Raw genomic sequence first — 23,963 nt, 5'->3', positions numbered from 1 at the left:
TGTTATGGAAGAAATTTACTCTTCCCTCCAATGGCGTCGGAAATTAATTGGTCGAGCTTTTAGCCAAAAAGGCGACTACCCTGACATGGAAGAGAAGTCAATGACTTTTTGGAAGTCGAATCCGCAAGCCAGTCCCTGAGCCATAAGGATCTCTGGATGGTGATGGCGTTTGCTGCTGCTTGAGAAGCACAGTTAGCAGCGTCCAGGGACACGGTAACTACAAAATCTCCAGCTCTGGCTATCTGAGTAGCGAGGTCTGCTATCTTGGGGGGAAGATCGGTATCCAGCACCGCTGCAGACAAGACCTAAGCCCAGTGGGTCATAGCCTTTGCCACCCACGTAGCAGCAAAAGATGGGAAGAGTGCGGCTGCTGAGGCTTCAAAAGCTGAACGCGCCATATTGTCGATCTGACAATCGGTTGGATTTTTAATAGAGGCGCCCTCCGAAGAGGATAAAATAGATTTAGTAGCCAGGCGTGATACCGGAGGATATACCGAGGGAGATTGAGACCAATCTTTTCTTAGATCCTGGGCAAAGGGATATTTTGATTCCATGGGCTTCTGCCCTGTGAATCGTTTATAGAGACGGATCCTGTGAGATTCAACAATTTCCTTAAATTCAGGATGAGTAGCAAATACCTTGTGAGCTCGCTTGGTCCTCTTAAAGGACACGGCATGATCCGTTTTAGATACAGGTTCCTCCTCAAGTCTCAAAGCCTTATTCACCGACTCAGAGAGTCGAGAGTCTCCTGATCATGATGAAATTCCTGATTTACTTCCCATTGCTCAGGAGAGAAGGTGGATTTTAGGGTTTTTTTCCCAGGTGATCATATAAGGGCTTTTTGACAGACTATCGTCTGGGATGGGAAGAATGGGAAGAAGCTCTCTCCAAAACGTACAACTCCACAATCTCATTCCCACTTCAAGAAACATACTTTAAAACTATTAGTAATTGGTACCTTACCCCGGCAAAATTAGCACACTTCGGTCCTTCAAACTCATCCTCACCCCTTTGCTGGAGAGACTGCGGCTTCAAGGGAGACCTTTTACATATGCTTTGGGAATGTCCTAGAGTCAAAATAGTCTGGTCTTGGATCTCTACCACTCTCAACAAACTCTATAACAAAACTTTAACCCTCACCCCTCAAATGGCCCTTCTTTCCCTTAACCTGGACGAACTAGACTTGGCACTCCAACCCATTTTTATTCATCTTTGTCTTGTAGCAAAAAATCTCATCACTTTCCACTGGAAAAACAAAATACTCCCAAATCCAGAGGCTATCCTACACCTAGTCCAGCAACACAAATCACATGAACTAAAATTTGCTTTGATTAGCAATCAGTTTGCAAGATTTTACAAAAAATGGAACAAATGGGACAAGGCCTTTCCGTCCCCCATTACTTAATTTCCCTCACCACCAAATTCTAGGTGCAATACCATTTAATTGTATATTCCATGCACTATCTAACGGTACAATCCTTGTTAAATATTTGCTCACATATGATTGGCCTTAATTGGCTTGCAATCTCTAGTTTGTTTATTTGTCTATGCGTTGGTTCGCAGTTGCTTCGTTTAAACCTTATGACCCGGACATTATGTACCCTATAAGTGTTATAATGTTGCATTGCTTTTTTTCCCTATGCCCCTCCCTTCTTTCCCCTCCCCCTTATTACCCCCCTTTTTCTCCCCCCCTCTTCACCTCCCCCTTATTACCCCCCTTTTTCTCCCCCCCTCTTCCCCTCCCCCTTATTACCCCCCTTTTCCCCCCCCTCTTCCCCTCCCCCTTATTACCCCTCTTTTTCTCCCCCCCTCTTCCTCTCCCCCTTATTACCCCCCTTTTTCTCTCCCCCCTCTTCCCCTCCTCCTTCCTTCTCCCCCCTCTCTTCCCTCCTCCCCCCCCTCTTCCCCTCCCCCCCCCCTCTTCCCCTCAATCACTGGTCCAGATGTCTATTATTGTCTGCAGTGTTGACAAGAAGTTTATAGCGCTGCATGCCTCTACCCTGTGCCAATCATTACACTGGTTACCCATCTACTCAAGAATCCAGTACAAAACTATTACCCTCATCCACAAAGCACTCCATGGCTCAGCACCACCCTACATCTCCTCCCTGGTCTCAGTCTACCACCCTACCCGGGCTCTCCGTTCTGCTAATGACCTGAGGTTAACATCCTCAATCAGAACCTCCCACTCCCGTCTCCAAGAATTTTCACGTGCTTTGCCAATTCTTTGGAATGCACCACCCAAGTTAATAAGATTACTCCCCAATCCCCGCAGTTTTAAGCGTGCCCTAAAAATGCATTTATTCAGACTGGCCTACCGCCTCAGCGCATTAACCTAAATATCCCTGTGTGGACCATTCAAATAAATAAATAAATAAAAATAAAAAACCTTAAACCATAATCAGGTTCCTCACATCATGTTCTCATATATTTCATGCAGTTACTAGCCCTCTGTGTCTGTACTGTTACATACTTAGGAAGTTAACTGGTTCATGTAGCTTTACATGAACACCCGATCCTTACACTATGGCTTGTCCGAACAACGAAAGCAATTGTTACCATCCACCTCTCATGTCTCCCTTTTTCCTATAGATTGTAAGCTTGCGAGCAGGGCCTTCATTCCTATTGGTATCTATTTTGAACTGTGATTTTTGTTATGCTGTAATGTCTATTGTCTGTACAAATCCCCTCTATAATTTGTAAAGCGCTATGGAATATGTTGGCGCTATATAAATAAAATTATTATTATTATCCAATCACTGAGAAGTAAGGGTGAGTAAAGCAGTTTGTCTTTTCAAGAACAAACTACAGCAAGCAGTCCGGGTTTTTTCAAAACTGGAAACCCCTTTCATCTACTTCCACAAAAAGAGGATTTTGGGTACTCAGCGTAAAATCTTTTTCTCGCAGACTTCATTGGGGCACACAGGCAACCATGGATGTATGCTGCTGCCACTAGGAGGCTGACACTAGGCAAAAAAAAAAAGTTATCTCCTCCTCAGCAGGGTACAGCCACCAACTGGCATGAAGCTCATCAGTTAGTGAGAAAGCAGAAGGAGAAGCAACAATAAAACAACCTTAAATAGGCTCAACAAAAGCACAAACAAAGGAGGGTGCTCTGTCCCCCATGAAGGCTGGGAGAAATATATTTTAAGTTGAGTACCCAAAATCCTCTTTTTCTCTATTGCTTCACTGGTGGACACAGATAACCATGGGAGGTCCAAAAGCAGTCAAAGGGAAGTAACAAAAGAACATGCCTAGATCAGGTCGGGTGATGGACAACCACCATCTGAATAAACTCCCTGCATAGGCTCGCATCAGCCGAGGTGTAGGTATGCACCCTGTAGAATTTGGAAAATGTATGAAAGGAAGACCAGGTAGTGACCTTGCAGATCTGGTCGCGGAGGCCTGGCAATGAATGACTAATGAAGGCCCCACCGCGTGGGTGGAGTGGGCCCTCACTCCTGGTGGGGGTGGACTATTCTTGACACAGTATGCCTCCAGTATGGGAAGAGAGCATCCAGAGAGCAATAGTGGCCCTGGATGCAGGAAGTCCCTTGCAACGACCTTCAGGAATCACAAACAAGGAATCGGAGCGTCTGAAGGATGCTGTTCTTGAAAGGTACAGACTTGTAGAGGGACAGTTCCATAAGATGGGGTGGGAACGAACAGAGGGATGGAAGGACGAGGTCCTCGTTGAGATGGAATGGAGAAACCACCTTGGGGAGGAAGGAAAAGACTGGTCCGTAGGACCATTTTGTCCTGGTGGAGTAAGAGAAAGGTGGAGCAGCACAAGAGGGCAGCTGGATCCCGAAACCCGCCTGACAGAGGTGATCGCAACCAGGAATGAGATTTTTCCTCCAGAGAGAGGGTGATGACTCGAATAGGTTCGAAGGGAGGTACCTGAAGGACATTCAATACTAGGCTAAGGTCCTATGTATCCACGGGGGGACAATAGGAAGGTCTTCACTTGGGGGAGGCCAAGTTCCAATGGAACAGGATTGATAGTGCGGAGATCTGACCCTTGAGGGTACTGAACGACAACTGGGACTCTAGGCTCGACTGAAGGAAGGCCAGGAGAGAAGGAAGAGAAAAAGACATGGGGGCTGTCTGATTGTCCTCGCATGAGCGAAAGAAGACGTTCCATGTTCGATGTTAAATGCAAGAGGACGAGGGTTTTCTCTCCTGATCATGGACTGGATGACCTGAGAAGAGAACCCTGCCTTTCTCAATAATGTAGCTTCAACAGCCATGACGTTAAATTGAAAAACAAAGTATTCTGATGGAAGAGGGGACCCTGAGAGAGGAGGTCTGGGAGATCTGGGAGTTTCCAGAGGACGTCTGAGAGCAGTTTGACTAACAATGCGCACCATAAGGAACATACTTGTTGCAAAGCAATTTTGGAGGCGATGATGGAGTATTATTCAGATCTTTATAAATCACGGGTACAGTGATGGAGGAGGTAGATTTTTTGGGCAGAGGTACAGCTCCCCAGACTTTCAGCAGTCGATCAGAGACTTCTTGAGGAGCCGTTCAATTTGGAGGAGCATGACGCCGCACTGGCCTTTATGCCTAATGATAAAGCCCCAGGGGTGGATGAAATCCCGAGGGAGGTGTATAAAAAATATAAAGAGGTACTGCTTCCCGCTTTGTTGGAGGTGTATGCTGCTGGTCTGGTGGAGGGGGAGTTGCTATGGTCCATGCGAGAGGCAATAATTGTAGTCTTGCCAAAACAGAGTGAGGATACGGCTTCTTATCGCCCAATCTCGTTATTAACGACAGATGTCAAAATACTGGCCAAGATATTGGCTAACTGTCTTAACAAGGTAATAACGACACTAGTACATCAGGACCAATCCGGATTTATGCCCAATAGTTCTATAGCATGTAACCTTAGACGATTGTTTCTTAATATGCAGGTAAAGGCAGATAATATGGGTCGGAGGGTTGTGGTGTCTTTAGAAGCCGCTAAGGCATTTGATAGTGTGGAGTGGTGGTATTTGTGGGTGGTCATGAAGGCTATGGGTTTCGGTGAGAAATTTATAAGATGGGTGCAGTTGTTGTATGCGTCTCCGAGAGCTAAGATACGGGTAAATGGGCATTTGTCTGGGGATTTCCCTTTGTATAGGGGAACGCAGCAGTGGTGTCCTCTGTCTCCCCTGCTGTTTGCGATCGCTGTTGAGCCCTTGGCGGCGGCAATACGGAGGGATAGGGACATAAAGGGATTTAGATATGGAAACTATGAAGAAAAGATAGCACTCTACGTGGACAACGTCTTATTTGTTTTGGAGGATGCGCAGGAGTCTCTGAGGGCCGTTATGAGCAGCATTACTAAATTTGGGGCTCTTTCGGGATTATCTATTAACTTGGAAAGTGTGTGTTGTTGTCCAGTGACGTGGCGGCTCCTCTGACACTAGACCCTGGGCTTCCATTAAAGAGAATCTGTCACCAAAAATCGTAATGCTGTACATTAGCCCCCGATGTAACCTGAAAGGTAAGAAAAACAGGTTATATTATACTCACCCAGAGGCGGTCCCGCTGTGGTCCGGGTCCGATAGGCGTCGCAGTCCTGGTCCGGCGCCTCTTATCTTCATACGATGACGTCCTCTTCTTGTCTTCCTGCTGCGGCTCCGGCATACTTTGTCTGCCCTGCCCTCTCTGACCTTTCCCGGGGCCTGCGCACTGCAGTACTTTGCTCTGCCCTCAACAGGGCAGACAAAGTACGCCTGCGCCGGAGGCCGCGGTACGAAGACAAGAAGAGGACATCATCGTATGAAGATAAGTGTCGCACCCGGACAGCGACGCCCATCGGACCTGCACTGCAGCGGGACCGCACCTAGGTGAGTATAATAGAACCTGTTTTTCTTACTTTTCATGTTACATTGGGGGCTTATCTACAGCATTACAGAATGCTGTAGATAAGCCCCTGATGCCGGTGGCCATAGCTCATATACGATTTTTGGGGTGACAGATTCCCTTCAAGGGTGGTAGATGAGTTTAAATATATGGGCATCGTGGTTTTGGACAAAATGGAGGACTATGTGCGGCTCAACCTGACTGCCTTGCTTAGGAAGTTTCAGCAGAAGATTCGGGTCTGGAAGAAGCTATTTCTATCGGTCGCAGGTAGAGTCAATCTGATCAAAATGATACTTATGCCTCAGCTCCTCTATATATTGCATAATGCTCCAGTGTGGTTGCCTCAGAGTAAATTTTATAGGATTAATACTTCATTTAGGGATTTAATTTGGTAGGGTGGACGGGCAGGCATGAAATTAGAGCATTTTCAAAGGTCAAAGGTGGTCTGGTGGTCCCCAACTCATGTATCTATTATATAGCATCCCAATGCCAACATATGGTAGGTTGGGGAGAACTAGAACAAAGTTCTTCAGTGGGGATAATCATTGAATACACGGTGGGGAAGGGCCCGTTGTTAGCTAGTCTGGAAAAGGGCAAATTCAGAAATTAACCCCCAAAAATTCCCAACAATAGTTATGATGGGGAAAGTCGGGCAGAAAATTAAGCAGTGGAGGGGAGTAACGGAATTTACGAGATATGCGCCGATATAGTTTGAGCCTAGGTTGGCAGAGATTATGAGATTGCGGGGGTTCGGTCAGTGGAGGCGCATTGGCATTTGGTTCGTGTCTCAGTTGTTCGATGGGGGTGTTATTAAAACGTTTGAAACACTTAGGAATGAGTTTCCTTTAAGTCAGAAGATGTTCTTTCAATATTTGCAATTGAGACATGCCCTAAACAAACAAAATGAGGTGTCACGTGTGATTCTGCAGTCCGATAGCTTGTTGAATCTTATGGGGCCTCGGAGGAGCATGAAGGGGTTTATTACCTTGATGTACAGGGGTCTGATGGATACCTTTTTATTGAAGCACCCATTAAGGATAAGGGAAAAATGGGTGGCACACGTGGGTCTCTTGTCGGGAGTCCCAGTGGGAGTCCATACTACAATACATCCCCAGGGCATCCCTGAGTGAGGCTAAGAGGGTGTCGCAGCTATATCTGGTCTATAGGGTGTACAGGACCCCGGTATGGATGATGAAGGCAGGACTGAGAGGTGACTCAAAATGCCCAAGGTGCGGTGAGAAAGCTGATGATTTGCTACATATGATGCGGTCGTGTGTTCGCCTCCAGCCCTTTTGGGTGAAGGTGCTTAACCCCTTTACCCCCAAGGGTGGTTTGCACGTTATGGACCGGGCCAATTTTTACAATTCTGACCACTGTCCCTTTATGAGGTTATAACTCTGGAACGCTTCAACGGATCCCGGTGATTCTGACATTGTTTTCTCGTGACATATTGTACTTCATGATAGTGGTAAAACAGGATTTTTGGTTGCTTACCGTAAAATCTTTTTCTCTGAGCCTTCATTGGGGGACACAGGAAACCATGGGTGTATGCTGCTGCCACTAGGAGGCTGACACTATGCAAATAAAAAAGTTAGCTCCTCCTCTGCAGTGTACACCCTACCGACAGGAAGTAGGATATTCAGTTAGTGAGAAAGCAGTAGGAGAAGCAACGAGAAAGAATAACAATATAATAATAATAATCTTTATTTATATAGCGCCAACAAGTTCTGCAGCGCTCCACAGATTAACAGTTTCAAACGCTCAAAGAGTGTTCAAAGAACTCAAACGTTAACAGTATAACAATAAACAAAGCTGTTCAACATGGGAGGGTGCTGTGTCCCCCAATGAAGGCTCAGAGAAAAAGATTTTACGGTAAGCAACCAAAAATCCTGTTTTCTCTATCGCCTCATTGGGGGACACAGGAAACCATGGGACGTCCCAAAGCAGTCCCTGGGGTGGGAACAGCAGTCAACTCCAATCTAGGTCAGAGGAACTCACCACCGTCGCCTGCAAGGTCTTCCTACCTAAGCCGGCATACGCTTAAGCTAGGCATCGAAGTTTCGCGAACATGTGGAGGACCGATCATCGGTCTGTAGAGGTGCAAGGTAGAGGCCTTATATGTGCACCGCCGGGAGACGCCCACTGCCCGGGTAGAGTGCGCCTTAAACCTGGAAGGAGGAGCACTGCTCTGACCTGGCAAATCTAAACATTGCTGACCGGATTTTGCGGGCATGCGTTGATTAGGAGGCCGGAGGGCCTCTCTACGCCGAGCCCTTATACTGAAAAGGGGGCCTTAGCTGGATAGACCCGGTAGCGTGATGAGAGAACGCTACAAAGGACGAGTCCGAGCAGGACAAAGGGAAGGGAATCAAGAATGATGAACAGAACCATGGAGAACCTCGGCAAGATAAGGGCAGAGCACTGAACCTGTAATCCACAGAATGTACAAAACTGCTGCCACAGACTCTGGAAGTGGTTGAGAGCCTGAAAGGAAGGTATAAAATTAAAATGGACCCACCCCTCGCAAAAATGCAGGAGTGTCCGATGTCTGAAGAAAGGGAGGACCTGGATAAAGGCTTTCATAAAATAAAGGAAAGCACACACGGTCCCAGGAGAACCCTGTCCCTCCGAGGACCTCCTTAATAATTGGTTCACGTCGGAGACAAACTGACGGAAAACCTCGGAAGGCAAACTGTGAGGGACTTCCCAGAGGATAAGTCCTGTCACGCCATAAGCAAATGGTCCTTCGGAAGGGCACCATATTGCTGAATGTCCAAGCAGCACCTGCAGTGGCATCCGCGGGAACGGATACCATGCACTTCCTGCGGGATTCAATTAGTCCGCAAGGACAGTGATTTTCTCCGATCGGACTCCATGAAGGGGGCCCTGATGGAGCGGCTTAGCCCATGCGTCTATAAACCTGCTGTCTAGGTGGAGACAAAGGCAGGGCACAATGTAGCGGCGGACACTTCAATGGCCGACTTTGCCGTGGACTATTAGTTCGTCGTTGGTATCCTTGAGGGATGCTCTCTGTGGAAGAGGAGGACTAGAAAAGCTGGAAACCGGAGGGTCCAGAGACGGAGAAGAGGTCCAGCTCGCAGTAAGTTCAGGAGAGAGGGAATATAGGAAAACCCTCTTTGGAACGGCTGGACTAAGGATTTTAAGAGAAAACCCAGAAAAGACCATTAAATTGAAATGACAAGAAAAAACTTGAGAGTAGGGTACTGGGAGCCTGCTAGAAAGCATGACAAGATGGGCATTGATAAGCACAATCGGACATGAGCAGTCAAGGGAGAAGAGTCCATGGAAAACTGGAGTATGTCAATTCCATGGGAAGTTGGCCCTATGAAGGAGTACATAGGCCCCGGAAAAAAACTTGACTGCCAAAAGGAAGATCCGTACCTATGACGACCTGAGTGACCCTATCCGTCACGGACCCTCTGGAATGGGAGAGGATTGTAGTGTGTGGATCTACTTACCTAAGTATAAGACACCACACAAACGAGGATAACAATGAAAGGGATACGAATCCTGCTGAAGGAAGGAATGTATTATCCCAAAAACCCATCATTGGATCCAGGCGTGGAGCAGCCCTGTACACTGGACGATGCTTGCACAGAGTAAGATCCAATTCCTATCCGAGGTGGGAGAACCTGTTCCTGCCACAGTCGGAAATAAAAACCCGGCGCTGCTCGAGGTTGAATCCAGTGTCTGTAAGAAAGAAGAGGTAAGTACTGATGCATAAATAGGAAGCTCTGTATAGAGGTAGTTCAAAGGCCCCTAGACTAGTGCCGTGAACAATCATGAGTAAAGGTATTATATGGGCTCTGACTTCGTAAGAGACAGCCAGAACGTACAATACTGTAAATCATATATGATAGGAGTAACGCACTGTATCGTGCAGATAAATCTAGGACAGCACTGTAAACTTACCTACTGGATAGTTAGTGGTAGGCCCGAATAACCAAACGGAGTGGAAAGGCTCCTGGGGAGCAACCCGCAATTAAGGCCCAGTGCGTGGCTGAAGGAAAACTGCAACCAGTCGGTACCTGACACCGGCAAGTCCGACCTACCTGAAAGTGGGCTGGCCACTTATGCTGCCACTGAGGTCCACCCTGTGGCACTGAGATCCGCCTTGTGGTACGTGCTAGATGTTCTGTTTAGCTGTTAATAGACCACAGACGTTATTGACCGTGAAATACACAGTAAAGTTGCGGCTCCGACTCACCTGAATGCGGTTGTAACTGCTGCGGCAGTCAACCAGAAGTGATAAATACCGGGCACCTCTCTCTGAGTGGTGATTAAAGGGTAGCCTAGGCAGATGCTGCAAAAGAACCTTAAGAGAGTGATAGAGGGTGTTTCTGACATACCTGACTCTGGAGCAAAAGAGCAGGACCAGTGCAGCAATCGATCTCAGGCACGTCTAAACCACTGGAACGATGGCAGGTATTGACTTAATGTGTCTGGAAGATGACATCTAAAGCCTGGATAGCAGACAGTACTGCTGCAATCGACAGGAGGAATAGGGGAGTGCACCTGACTTACCTGAATATAGTACAGAACGCCGGTACCCCTGCGGTGGTCAATCCAAGACATGACTGATCCGCTGAAGATACGACAGTTTCAAATAACGTACTGTACCTGGAAGGTGGTGCGTGTGAAACCTGGGTGTCAGATAGAGTACTGCTGCGATCGGCTCTCGGTATCCTGCAACTATGGCAGATATAGTACTGGTGCGATCGGCTCTCGGTATCTTGTGACTATGGCAGATAGAGTACTGCTGCGATTGGCTCAGTATCCTGCGACTATGGCAGATAGAGTACTGCTGCGTTCGGCACCCGATATCCTGCAACTATGGCAAATAGAGTACTGCTGCGATCGGCTCTCGGTATCCTGTGACTAATCAGCCTGGAGAGAACCCTGGAGAAGGGTATAGGAGAGAGTTGATTCTGTGTTGCGGTCTAGGTCGTGATACCTGACGGCATTAGACAGAATAACAGCTTCCGTGTAGTAAGCCGCACCACGGAGTCTGTCTTGAAGTATGTCCTGCCGTGCTCATTCTCCTGAAGGTAGGACAGTAGGCTTGTCAACAGGGAGACTAAACTCTACTCTCTGTTGTGCACCTGAGTTCAAACCTTTGTGCCTGCGATATGTGGTCAGATTCTTTATCCACTGAGCCACGGCAGACGTTGCTGGGAAATACAGACTCTTAACCGGCTGGAAGTCAGGTCTGAACACTGCAGTCGTGAAGTGAGTAGGAGCAGCTCCCTACTCTGCTTAGAGCAGTTTAATGGTTGCATCCGGAGGGGGCTGCAGGGAGATGGAGGGCAAGTGCCTTAGAGCAGGAGATATGGAAACATTTGATATGCCAGGGCTCTAGCATCGCTGTGTGTAGAGAAATAGCCGAGCACCGCTGAAAATTAAGGCACAGGTCTGCAATAGCAGAAATCACAACAGCAGTGTGAAAACGTAGAACTCTGAGGCAACTGAAACCTTCTACGAAGTGAACGTCATATGGCAGGTCTTATAATGGTCCATCTCCCTGTGGAGGGTGAGGGGCGGACAGTGGCCCAGATGTCGGCAGCGAGGGACATACTGCCATACCCCGCTGGTAACTGCATGGCTCTAGGGCACTTATTACACCGGTGACTGCAAGGCTTTGCTACTACGCCAGAGACTGTACGGCTCTAGAGTGCTACTTTGCCAGTGATTGCGCGGCTCCAGAGTACTATTACGCATTACGCCTGTGACTGCACGGGTCTAGAGTACTATTACGCATTAAGCCGGTGACTGCACGGGTCTAGAGTAGTGATACACCATTGACTGCACGGCTTTAGAGTACTAATACGTATCACACCAGTGACTGCATTACGCCAGTGGCTGCACGGTTGACCGGCTTGCATGAAAGGACGACGAGAACACTTTCCTATAGGATTGGGCATGATAAGCATACCTACTAAGGAATGCCAGAAGGTTAGGGGAACAGGAGAGATGCAGAGAGGAGTGCCAAACTGCTAAGCAGCGCTACTCACAGCAGTTGTAGTGTCCTGTAGTCTGCTCCAAGGTTGTAACTGCGACAGGCATCAGGACACAGGTCCAGGGCACCAGTATGAAGATGGAGGCGGGGAACCCGGCCGTTGCAGATGCACGCTGGTGGGAAAGGACAAGCACACCGATCTGAAGGGGGGGGAGGGGGAGGCGCGAATAGCCATCAGTTCCGGAGGAGAACGGTTCCCAACAAGATAGCGGCGATCCCAGGCCGAATGGTGCGGCTGGGAGTAGTGGGCGGAGCTAGCCGCTCTGAACAGGAATGGGTACAGACTAAACCGCCTGTAGGGGAGCACCAAGATGGCGCCGGTGGGCGGAGCTTGCCGATGATGTTCGGGCGGGAGAAAAGCCCGCCCGAGGGAAAGGGAGTGGGAGGAGATGCGGTGCCGGAAGTAGGCCCCGGTAGAAGCCGGGGCCTAAATTTGAGGCCGGCGGCCGCCGGGAGGGGCCGCGGCGGCGGGTGCAGTGCGGACCCCGGGAAAAGCGGCGCGGTTGCCTGCAAGGCCGCTGCGCCGTGGCCAAAGGAGGAGGAAGCGGCCGGAGGAGGAAGCGGTGCGGTGCCTGCTAAGCCGCTGTGCCAGAAGAAAAACGGTGCAGCCGCAGGAGAAAGCGGCGCGGCTGCCAACGAGGCAGCCGCGCAGTGTCAGAAAAGAATAGTGCGGCTGTAAGAGGAAATCGGCGCGGCTACCTGTAAGGCCGCCGCGCCGGGACAGAGACAGTGCGGCCACATGGGAAAAAAGACAGCGGCTGCTGCACGGCTGCAGCGCCGGGTCAGAGCCCAGTGCAGCTGGGGAAAAGCAGTGCGGCCGCCTGTAAGGCCATGAACAGCGCGGCCGCCAGGAAGTAGCGCAGCTCACGCAAATGGGGTGACGACCCCCGCCCCATGCAACCTGGAAAAATATCCCAAGGGACCCCCAAATGACTACCCTGGAACTGAGGAAGGACTCAGAGGTACTTTGGAATACTTACCTAAAACATCCCACGCCGTCCTTACTAACCTCATTCCGGGGAAAATATCAGACGTCCAGGGAGCTGATGGACGTCCTCGTCTCCTCCGACCGACAGGCTCTGGTGGGCGAGTGGGTGGGGGACGGATGCAGGACCGGACTTCTAAGCACGCTTGTGTGCTAGGATCTTGGCCCTGCTGTGGGATCTATGAGGATACGGGGTGGCAGTACACGCCGTACTCATAGTCCATAATGTGGGACTACAGGTGTGACTGTTCACCCTGTATCCCTCCGGAAAATCTGAAAAGAAACGACGCACATTGAGGTAGATAAGGGTCTAATGAAAGACCCGTGTCCACCTCCTACTGACACTAAGCTAAACTGAATATCCTACTTCCTGTCGGTAGGGTGTACACTGCAGAGGAGGAGCTAACTTTTTTATTTGCATAGTGTCAGCCTCCTAGTGGCAGCAGCATACACCCATGGTTTCCTGTGTCCCCCAATGAGGCGATAGAGAAAATTTCTTTGATATTACCTGCGTTTATTTGTGAAAAAAACGGAAATTTGGCGAAAATTTTGAAAATTTCGCAATTTTCCAACTTTGAATTTTTATGCAATTAAATCACAGAGATATGTCACACAAAATACTTAATAAGTAACATTTCCCACATGTCTACTTTACATCAGCACAATTTTGGAACCAAAATTTTTTTTTGTTAGGGAGTTATAAGGGTTAAAAGTTGACCAGCAATTTCTCATTTTTACAACACCATTTCATTTTAGGGACCACATCTCATTTGAAGTCATTTTGAGGGGTCTATATGATAGAAAATACCCAAGTGTGACACCATTCTAAAAACTGCACCCCTCAAGGTTCTCAAAACCACATTCAAGAAGTTTATTAACCCTTCAGGTGTTTCACAGGAATTTTTGGAATGTTTAAATAAAAATTAACATTTAACTTTTTTTCACAAAAAATTTACTTCAGCTCCAATTTGTTTTATTTTACCAAGGGTAACAGGAGAAAATGGACTCCAAAAGTTGTTGTACAATTTGTCCTGAGTACGCCGATACCCCATATGTGGGGGTTAACCACAGTTTGGGCGCATGGCAGAGCTCGGAAGGGAAGGAGCGCCATTTGACTTTTCAATGCAAAATTGACTGGAATTGAGATGGGACGCCATGTTGCGTTTGGAGAGCCACTGATGTGCCTAAACATTGAAACCCCCAAGTGACACCATTTTGGAAAGTAGACCCCCTGAGGAACTTATCTAGAGGTGTGGTGAGCACTTTGACCCACCAAGTGCTTCACAGAAGTTTATAATGCAGAACCGTAAAAATAAAAAATCATTTTTTTTTTCACAAAAATTATCTTTTCGCCCCCAATTTTTTATTTTCCCAATGGTAAGAGAAGAAATTGGACCACAAAAGTTGTGGCACAATTTGTCCTGAGTACTCTGATACCCCATATGTGGGGGTAAACCATTGTTTGGGCGCATGGGAGAGCTCGGAAGGGAAGGAGCGCCGTTTGACCTTTCAATGCAAAATTGACAGGAATTGAGATTGGACGCCATGTTGCGTTTGGAGAGCCACTGATGTACCTAAACATTGAAACCCCCCACAAGTGACACCATTTTGAAAAGTAGACCCCCTAAGGAACTTATCTAGATGTGTGGTGAGCACTTTGACCCAATAAGAGCTTCACAGAAGTTTATAATGCAGAGCCGTAAAAATAAAACAAAATTTTTTTCCCACAAAAATAATTTTTTAGCCCCCCGTTTTGTATTTTCCTGAGGGTAACAGGAGAAATTGGACCCCAATAGTTGTTGTCCAATTTGTCCTGAGTGCGTTGATACCCCATATGTGGGGGGGAACCAGCGTTTGGGCACATGGGAGGGCTCGGAAGGGAAGGAGCGCCATTTGGAATGCAGACTTAAATGGAATGGTCTGCAGGCGTCACATTGCGTTTGCAGAGCCCCTAATATACCTAAACAGTAGAAACCCCCACAAGTGACCCCATATTGGAAACTAGACCCCCCCACGAACTTATCTAGATGTGTTGTGAGAACTTTGAGCCCCCAAGTGTTTCACTACAGTTTATAACGCAGAGCCGTGAAAATAAAAAATCTTTTTTCCCACAAAAATTATTTTTTAGCCCCCAGTTTTGTATTTTCCCAAGGGTAACAGGAGAAATTGGACCCCAAAAGTTGTTGTCCAATTTGTCCTGAGTACGCTGATACCCCATATGTTGGGATAAACTCCTGTTTGGGCACACGGGAGAGCTCGGAAGGGAAGGAGCACTGTTTTACTTTTTCAATGCAGAATTGGATGGAATTGAGATCGGTCGCCATGTCGCGTTTGGAGATCCCCCTGATGTGCCTAAACAGTGGAAACCCCCCAATTATAACTGAAACCCTAATCCAAACACACCCCTAACCCTAATCCCAACGGTAACCCTAACCACACCTCTAACCCAGACACACCCCTAATCCTAATCCCAATCACAAATGTAATCCAAACCCTAACCCTAACTTTAGCCCCAACCCTAACTGTAGCCTTAACCCTAACCCTAGCCGTAACCCTAGCCCTAACCCTAGCCCCAACCCTAACCCTAGTCCCAACCCTAGCCCTAGCCCTAACCCTAGCCCTAACCCTAGCCCTAACCCTAACCCTAGCCCTAACCCTAACCCTAACCCTAGCCCTAGCCCTAACCCTAACCCTAACCCTAGCCCTAACCCTAATGGGAAAATGGAAATAAATACATTTTTTTCATTTACTTTTATAGCGGGTTTTTTAGCGGATTTTTATGATTGGCAGCCGTCACACACTGAAAGACGCTTTTTATTGCAAAAAATATTTTTTGCGTTACCACATTTTGAGAGCTATAATTTTTCTATATTTTGGTCCACAGAGTCATGTGAGGTCTTGTTTTTTGCGGGACGAGTTGACGTTTTTATTGGTAACATTTTCGGGCACGTGACATTTTTTGATCGCTTTTTATTCCGATTTTTGTGAGGCAGAATGACCAAAAACCAGCTATTCATGAATTTCTTTTGGGGGAGGCGTTTATACCGTTCCGCGTTTGGTAAAATTGATAAAGCAGTTTTAATCTTCAGTTCAGTACGATTACAGCGACACCTCATTTATATCATTTTTTTAATGTTTTGGCGCTTTTATACGATAAAAACTATTTTATAGAAAAAAATAAATATTTTTGCATCGCTTTATTCTGAGGACTATAACTTTTTTATTTTTTTGCTGATGTTGCTGTATGGCGGCTCATTTTTTGCGGGACAAGATGACGCTTTCAGCGGTACCATGGTTATTTATATCCATCTTTTTGATCGCGTGTTATTCCACTTTTATTTGGCGGTATGATAATAAAGCGTTGTTTTTTGCCTCGTTTTTTTTTTTTTTCTTACGGTGTTTACTGAAGGGGTTAACTAGTGGGCCAGTTTTATAGGTCGGGTCGTTACGGACGCGGCGATACTAAATATGTGTACTTTTATTGGTTTTTTTTTTATTTAGATAAAGAAATGTATTTATGGGAATAAATTTTTTTTTTTTTTTTTCATTATTTAGGAATTTTTTTTTATTTTTTTTTTTACACACTTGGAAATTTTTTTTTTAACTTTTTTACTTTGTCCCAGGGGGGGACAATACAGATCGGTGATCTGCCAGTTTGCACAGCACTCTGACAGATCACCGATCTGTCTCAGAGCGCTGCAGCGTTACCAAGTGCCTGCTCTGAGCAGGCACTTGGTAAGCCACCTCCCTCCCTGCAGGACCCGGATCCGCGGCCATTTTGGATCTGGGATTTACTGCAGGGAGGGAGGTAGGAGACCCCCGGAGCAACGCGATCACATCGCGTTGCTGCGGGGGTCTCAGGGAAGCACGCAGGGAGCCCCCTCCCTGCGCGATGCTTCCCTGCACCGCCGGCACATCGCGATCATCTTTGATCGCGGTGTGCCGGGGGTTAATGTGCCGGGGGCGGTCCGTGACCGCTCCTGGCACATAGTGCCGGATGTCAGCTGCGATAAGCAGCTGACACCCGGCCGCGATCGGCGGCGCTCCCCCCGTGAGCGCGGCCGATCGCGCTGGACGTAATATTCCGTCCTTGGGAATTAAGGCCCACCCCACATGGACGGAATATTACGTCCAATGGCAGAAAGGGGTTAATTTGATTCAAGAGGTGACGTGTGTGAATATGGTGCGCAGCCCACTAACTTGCCTTCTGGGTTGTATGGATGATATTGCTATGGATGAATGTGGAAGGTTGGCTATTGCAAGATTGTTGCATGCTGCGAGGAAGCTTATTGCGATGCATTTGATGGATGAAAGAACACCAGGTAAAAAGGAATTTGTTAATAAAATACATTTTATTGTCCTTATGGAAAGGAATATATACATCAGGAGAGGTCAGAATACAAAATTTGAAAATGGGCGGATGGATGCATTATCCAGGTGTGGAGTCTGCTGAGTTACTGCAGAATAGAATGGGTGTTCTTTAGTTGCTTCTGGATGGACTTTTACTTGGACAGTTGTGCTTTTGTAAAGCTTTGTATAATTTTTAAAAGAGGTGATGTTTCAGATGGTTATTATTGGATAAAGGGCAGGGGATGGGGGGGGAAGGGTTATTGGGTAAGAGCGTTGTTTACGTAAAATGAAAAGGTATTCATCTGTTTTGTATTCATTGTACTGTACTTGTCTAGAATATGTATCAGACTGTGTTACATGCTTGTCATATGCTTTAATAAAAACTATGTGATTTAAAAAAAAAAAAATAAATATGCGTACCATGCACTTAGCGGTAAGTCTGGAGCCATAAGGATTACTAGTACCCATTCCGCTTTGATCTTGTTGAGGAGTCTGGGAATAACGGGGAGCAGTGGGAATAGGTACAGAAGGTGGAACAGAGACCAGGGAAGGAGCAAGTTTTCGATCAGACTGCCAGGAGTCGCAAAGTTTGTCTCCTCCGGGACAACATTAGGTCGACAGATATGGTTCAACATGGATGTGTTGAGGGAACATTTGCCTGAGGAGAGGCCCTGGCGGCTTCAGAAGTCGGCAGCTCAGTTGTCCACGATGGAAATGTGTACCGTGTAGAACACGTAATTTGGCCCAAGACAGAATCCGAGAGACTTCTGATAAGACGGGCTTGGTCCGTATTCTGCCCTGATGGTTGATGTATGCCACGGCAATGGCATTGTCAAACTGAATGCGTACTGGGTGACCCGCTAGCAGGTCCTGCCAGTGAGGGAGAAAGGGGTAGATGGCTCTGAGTTCCAGAATATTGATGGGGAGAGAGGTGCTCTGGGTGTTCCAGCGGACTTGAAATGTGTGTTTGAGGAAAACAGCCCCCATCTGAAGAGGTTGACATCTATCATGATAATCTGCCAGTGGAAAGGAAGGAATGATATCCTGTGTTAATTGGTAGAAGACAGACTCCCCCAGGCCAGAGCCTGTCTCACTCATGGAGGTAGGAAAATGGGACAGTCCAGGGAGGAGATCTTCTTGTCCTTTGCTGACAGGAGGGCAAGCTGGAAGGGGCGAGTATGGAACTGTGCAAAGGTTATGGCTTCCATTGCGGTAGCCATCTTGCCAAGCACACTCACGTAGAACCGGAGAGAGAATTGCGAAGTAAACCTGAGTCTTTTCTTCTGGAAGATAGACCCTTGGGCGTGGAGTGACAAATAGGGCGATTAGGCGCTGGATGGGGATCAGAGACTTCACTGTGTTGACGAGCCACTCTAGGAGAGCAAGTGTGTTGATAGTGATCTGAAGGCTCTTGCAACAATCCAGGAGCCTTTTATCAGGTCGTCGAGAAAGGGAAAGACTACTATCCCTTTGGGGCGTAGAACAGCCATGACAGCCGCCATAATCTTTGTGAACACACTGGTCTCTGAGGCTAGGCCAAATGGAGTTGTGAACTGGTAATGGGAAACATGGACAGCGAAATAGAGAAATCTTTAATGAGTGGTGCAAATCGGAATGTGGAGGTAGATATCCTGGATGTCCACCGAGCAGAGGAATTCCTTGGATTCCATAGAGGCAATCAACGAACAATTACGCCTGCTGGGAGGAGGGAAATGATGGGCTGATAGAATCCGGGAACCTGGGACGGGACCCTTAGGAAGCGGAACTCAAAGAATCACCGACGGGTTTGAGAAGAAAATTTGATTTTGTAACCGTTAATTACGATCTCCCTGATCCAAGCGTCATCAACTATAGAGAGTCACACATTCTGTAAGAGAAAAAAGAGGCCACTCCTCACCTCCCCCCAACCAAGAGGATTCCGTGGTGGGGGCGCTACTTCATGACTTAACTTGACAGCCATGTGGACGCCTGAAGATGGCGGGCTTCGAGGATGGCCTCCTTCTTTCCTGTTGGACTGGGGAGCGGTATTGTCAGGTGGAGGTCCCAGTGGACGAAAATTGCTGAAAGGAGAGGGTGTCTCCTGGTGGGGGGACGATTGAGCTTTGCCTGGGGAGAGAAGTGCTCTTATCACCAGTGGTGTCAGCTTAGTTATGAAGAAACGAGACCCCTCTAAAGGAAAGCTAGTGAGACTTCTTAGTAGCCATGTACGCGTTCCAAGCCTTAAGTCAGAGGATTCTGTAGATGGCTACGATGTTGCTGGTGGCAAGAGTGTAACCACTGGCATTATAAGTAATTTCCAGTGTGAGCAATCTGGTCCGCGAATAGGATGACCTGTCAAAGTTGTTTTGCCCTAGCGGAGATTGACAAGGCTACCCACATGGAGGCGAAGGCAGGGTAGAGGGATGCACAAGCAGCCTCAAAGGTGGATTTGGTTAAGGCTTCAATGTGCTTATCAGTAGAATCTTTGAGGGATGACCCATCTGGGAGTGAGAAGATGGTGTTGGTAGACAGGCGAGAAAGGCAGGGTCCACAACCTATGCCCATTTGTTGAGGAGGTCGGGACCAAAAGGATATAAAATATCCAAATGCTTCCTAACCTGGAACTTACTTACACCAGCAGAATCTCAAAAACATAATCTGAAAAACAAAGGAAAAAAGTTTAATAAAACACAACAAGGAAACCTAAGGTAGAAAAGGGCCTGGGTCCAAACCCATGTCTGCCTCCTACTGACACTAAGCTTAAATGAATTTGTTTTGTGCCAGTCTGTGGGTGTATACTACTGAGAAGGAGATATCTTTTTTTTTGCTTAGTTCGAGACTAGTAGTGACAACAGCATACACCCATGGTTTCCTGTGTCCCCCTATAAAGAGAAACTATCATTTTTGTGCTGGAAATTAATGACAAACGAGCAAATATCAATCGACAATTATTTTGCCTGCACAGCAGTTTTTATCATTTTTACCACTGAAATAAACTTCTGGTTGATCATGCTTATGTGAACGTCGGAGGATACAGATGTCGGCCAAATTGCGTATATTACGTGTACGGTCAAGTCTTACACTGCCTTACCTTCTTTACAATACGTCCAAGAACCTGCAAGGACAGAGTTCTCTGTTGTATGAACTGGCTGCGAGAAAGATGGAAAAGCTCTTGAAGTGAGTAACCAGCTCTCTGTAAGGTAAAATACAAATTATTAGTCAGCGACTAAGAGCTCAGAAAATACTATTGGTAACCAAAGAGACTCTGTAGATTTGCACAATGAGTGATCTGAATGAAGTGTTATAAAGATGGCAAAATTATCAGCTATAAGTGGAAAATTTTTCCTATAACTGACACAGCTAGCAGAGTAGCTAGAATCCGAGAATCAGAGCAGCATGATGTATCAGCAAGAGAAATAGACAGTATGCATGTTGGAAATAATACCTTATTTGTAAACGGCACCAATGTGCCCCCTGAGGAAGGATAACATCCGAAACGTGCGTTGGGGTGTGTGCACACATCCCAGGAACCCCCACATTGGTGCCGTTTACAAATAAGGTATTATTTCCAACATGCATACTGTCTATTTCTCTTGCTGATACATCATGCTGCTCTGATTCTCGGAGCATTATCTACTCTGCTAGCTGTGTGATTATATCCCTTTGGGCACCCTCTCTTATACCGCCATATTGTGACGGGGAGACTTTTTTGCATTATTATTTTGTGTTGTGTGGTTCTGGCATGTGTGCACACCTGCCGTTTTTTTACCATTGTCATGTTGGTTTCATGTATTGCATGTCATCTCTTGGCCTGATGGCTTTTTTTTGTCCTTATTACTATTATATATTAATAAAGTATTTTCACTTTTATACGCATACTGGACTGTTTTGGTCGTTTTTCTTGGCTTTTTTGCCATGTGTTTTCTTTCAAATGCCAAACATGTGGGCGCTATATGTTGTTTAGGCACACTGGGGCTCAGAAGGGAGGAGGCATCTCGATTTGGGAGCGCAGAATTTGCTGAATTTCTTTTGGGGAGCTTTTTTATTTATTTATTTATATAGCACCATTAATTCCATGGTGCTGTACATGAGAAGGGGGTTACATACAGGGTTATAGATATCATTTACAGTAGACAGGTTTACAGTGACAGACTGGTACAGAGGGGAGAGGACCCTGTCCTTGCGGACTTACATTCTATGGGCATGAAGCCATTTAGCTTTTCCAGATTCTTTGTACTACCAGTAAGGTGGAAGCCCCCTATATTTCTGTTAACAGATTACAGACCTGAGTGGGGACTTGCTTTTTCTGTGGATTGAGTTAATACTTTTATTGGAAACATTTTACATAACGTTAGGGATCACATTTACTCATCGCTCTACGGTGACCGCTTTGGGGTTTCCATCTAAATCTCTGAGTGACGTGACAGATGAAACCATAAGGAGGCAGCAGATTTACTCTGGAATCCGTCTGGCCTCTGTTCAGTGGTGTCCTTTTCAGAAGTGCACAAAACTGTGGCCAACGGCACTTTTATGCAATCTTAAAAAGATGGACACCGCCGGATCTCAGGTCCCATGGCGCCCAGAGTGCCTCCATCAGCCTCATTATAGGGAGTTTTCCACCACGGGTTCTGTCTGAATCACGTATTTCAGAGATTTACACAGAAACCCCTGTGCAAGTGCTCAGTGCAGAGCGCAGGAAAAATGTGCGCCGAGCCTTACTGTGATCTTTGGGAGGCAGAATAAAAATAAAAAAAAAACAACAGCATGTGAAGAATTGGTTTTATTTAATTTTTACACTGTTTCTCATGCAGTATAAGTGATTAGGCAACTTTATTCTTCGGGTCGGTGCGATTACAGAGATATCAGATTTATATAGGGTTTTTATGTTTGGCAGCTGTCACACACTAAAAGACGCTTTTTATTGCGAAAACTAGTTTTTGTATAACCATATTTTGAGAGCTATATTTTTTTCACATTTCGGCCAACAGAATCATGTTATGGCTTGTTTTTTGAGGGACGAGCTGACGTTTTTATTGGTACCATTTTCAGGCACATGACATTTTTTGATCGCTTTCTATTCCGATTTTCGGGGGACAGAATGAACAATAACCAGCAATTCAGGAATGGATTTTTTTTTTATACCGTTCCGCGTGTAGTAAAATTGTTAAGACAGCTTTATTCTTCGGCGTTTTTGGCGTTTTTGCACAATAAAAACTATTTTATAGAAAAAAATAGGGATTTTTGTGTACTCCCCGTAAAATCCTTTTCTCCGAGCCACTCATTTTCGAAAACAGGACCATGGGTGTATGCTGTTGCCACTAGGAGGCTGACACTAAGTTAATACAAAGAAAGTTAGCGCTTCCTCTGCAGTATACACCCTCCTGCTGGCTCCTAGAGAACCAGTTCAGTGCAAAAGCAGTAGGAGAACATTAACAACATATAAAAGTACAACATGTCAAACTAACGAAAAAAACACCAGCCATTAGGCTAACAGGGTGGGCGTTGTGTCCCCAAATGAGTGGCTCCGAGAAAAGGATTTTACGGTGAGTACACAAAAATTCCAATTTCTCCTTTGCCTCATTGGGGGACACAGGACTGTGGGACGTCCCAAAGCAGTCCTGTTATGATCAGGTGACCTTGGAGCAGCATGAAAACTTTCACTGGAGTAGGTGGTAACTATACTGACCGCAAACCCTGATCTTAACACCGCAACTAGAAGAAGCCGAGGGGTGAGCCTAACAAAACCTAGACACCTCGACACAGCCGGAGGACTAAATACCCCTAAAGATGGAAATAGGAATTCTACCTTGCCTCAGAGCAGAACCCCAAAGGATAGGCAGCCCCCCACAAATATTGACTGTGAGTAGTAGAGGAAAAGACACACACACAGGCAGGAAAAAGGATTTAGCAAATGAGGCACACACTAGCTAAATAGGAAAGGATAGGACAGGATACTAAGCGGTCAGTATTAAAAATCCTTCCAAAAATATCCACAGCAGAAAATACAAAAACTCCACCATCTAACTCAAGATGTGGAGCGTATATCTGCAACTCCAGAGAATCCAACAAGACTGAGAAAACACTGACACAGTCTAAGCTGGACAAGAGAAAAACAAATGAATAGCACAGAATATAAGCACACTGCATGTGTGCCACAGAAACAAAAACCAGACACTTATCTTTGCTGAATTGGCAGCTAAGCAAGAGAAGCCAGAAAGTGATCCAACACTTCACAAGACACATTGACAACTGGCAAGGAGTAATGAATCCTGCACACCTAAATATCCCAGTCAGAACTGCAATCAGCAGATACACCTGGCCAGGACTGCGACTCAGAGACAACTGAATTCCCACCTACAACCACTGGAGGGAACCCAAAAGCAGAATTCACAACACAGTCCCTGGGTGGGAAAGCAACAGAAAACATCAGGCTTCACGTAACAAATAAAACTGCTCTCCAGCACAGAAGACTGTCATCGGTAGTTACCACTAGCCATTGAACCGGGACAAAGGACTTTCCTCGGTTGAGGGAGGAACTCAATGTCCACCATCTGAGAGTCTGCCTGACCCGCAGGGAAAGGCAGCAATGGCAGTTGAGGGAGAAAGGGTTCCTGTTCCAAGCCGCTAAAGAGCACGATGTAGGGGACGGAGGTGCATCTGTGCGAAAGGAACCGCTGCCACCATTTTCCCCAGTACCCTCATCGCAAAGCGGATGGAATGCGGGGATGACTGAGAAAGTGCACGGGATCCTTGCTGAAG

The 23,963-nt window shown here is 46.6% G+C and overlaps 1 protein-coding gene across 1 annotated transcript in view; it reads right to left on the bottom strand.

Moving 5' to 3' along the window:
* The window catches only part of RPAP1 (RNA polymerase II associated protein 1), a 151,172-nt gene that overhangs the window by 67,035 nt on the left and 60,174 nt on the right, over positions 1–23,963 (bottom strand). Inside the window, exon 10 of the mRNA XM_069732537.1 lies at positions 20,296–20,397. Within this exon, the coding sequence (XP_069588638.1) occupies positions 20,296–20,397 (102 nt within the window). The remainder of the gene's footprint in view (positions 1–20,295; positions 20,398–23,963) is intronic.

Source organism: Ranitomeya imitator, chromosome 1 (genome assembly GCF_032444005.1).
Source record: "Ranitomeya imitator isolate aRanImi1 chromosome 1, aRanImi1.pri, whole genome shotgun sequence".
NCBI classification, from domain to species: Eukaryota; Metazoa; Chordata; class Amphibia; order Anura; family Dendrobatidae; genus Ranitomeya; species Ranitomeya imitator.
Note: the sequence above shows the minus strand (reverse complement) of the source record. Positions and strands in the feature narration are given on the sequence as shown.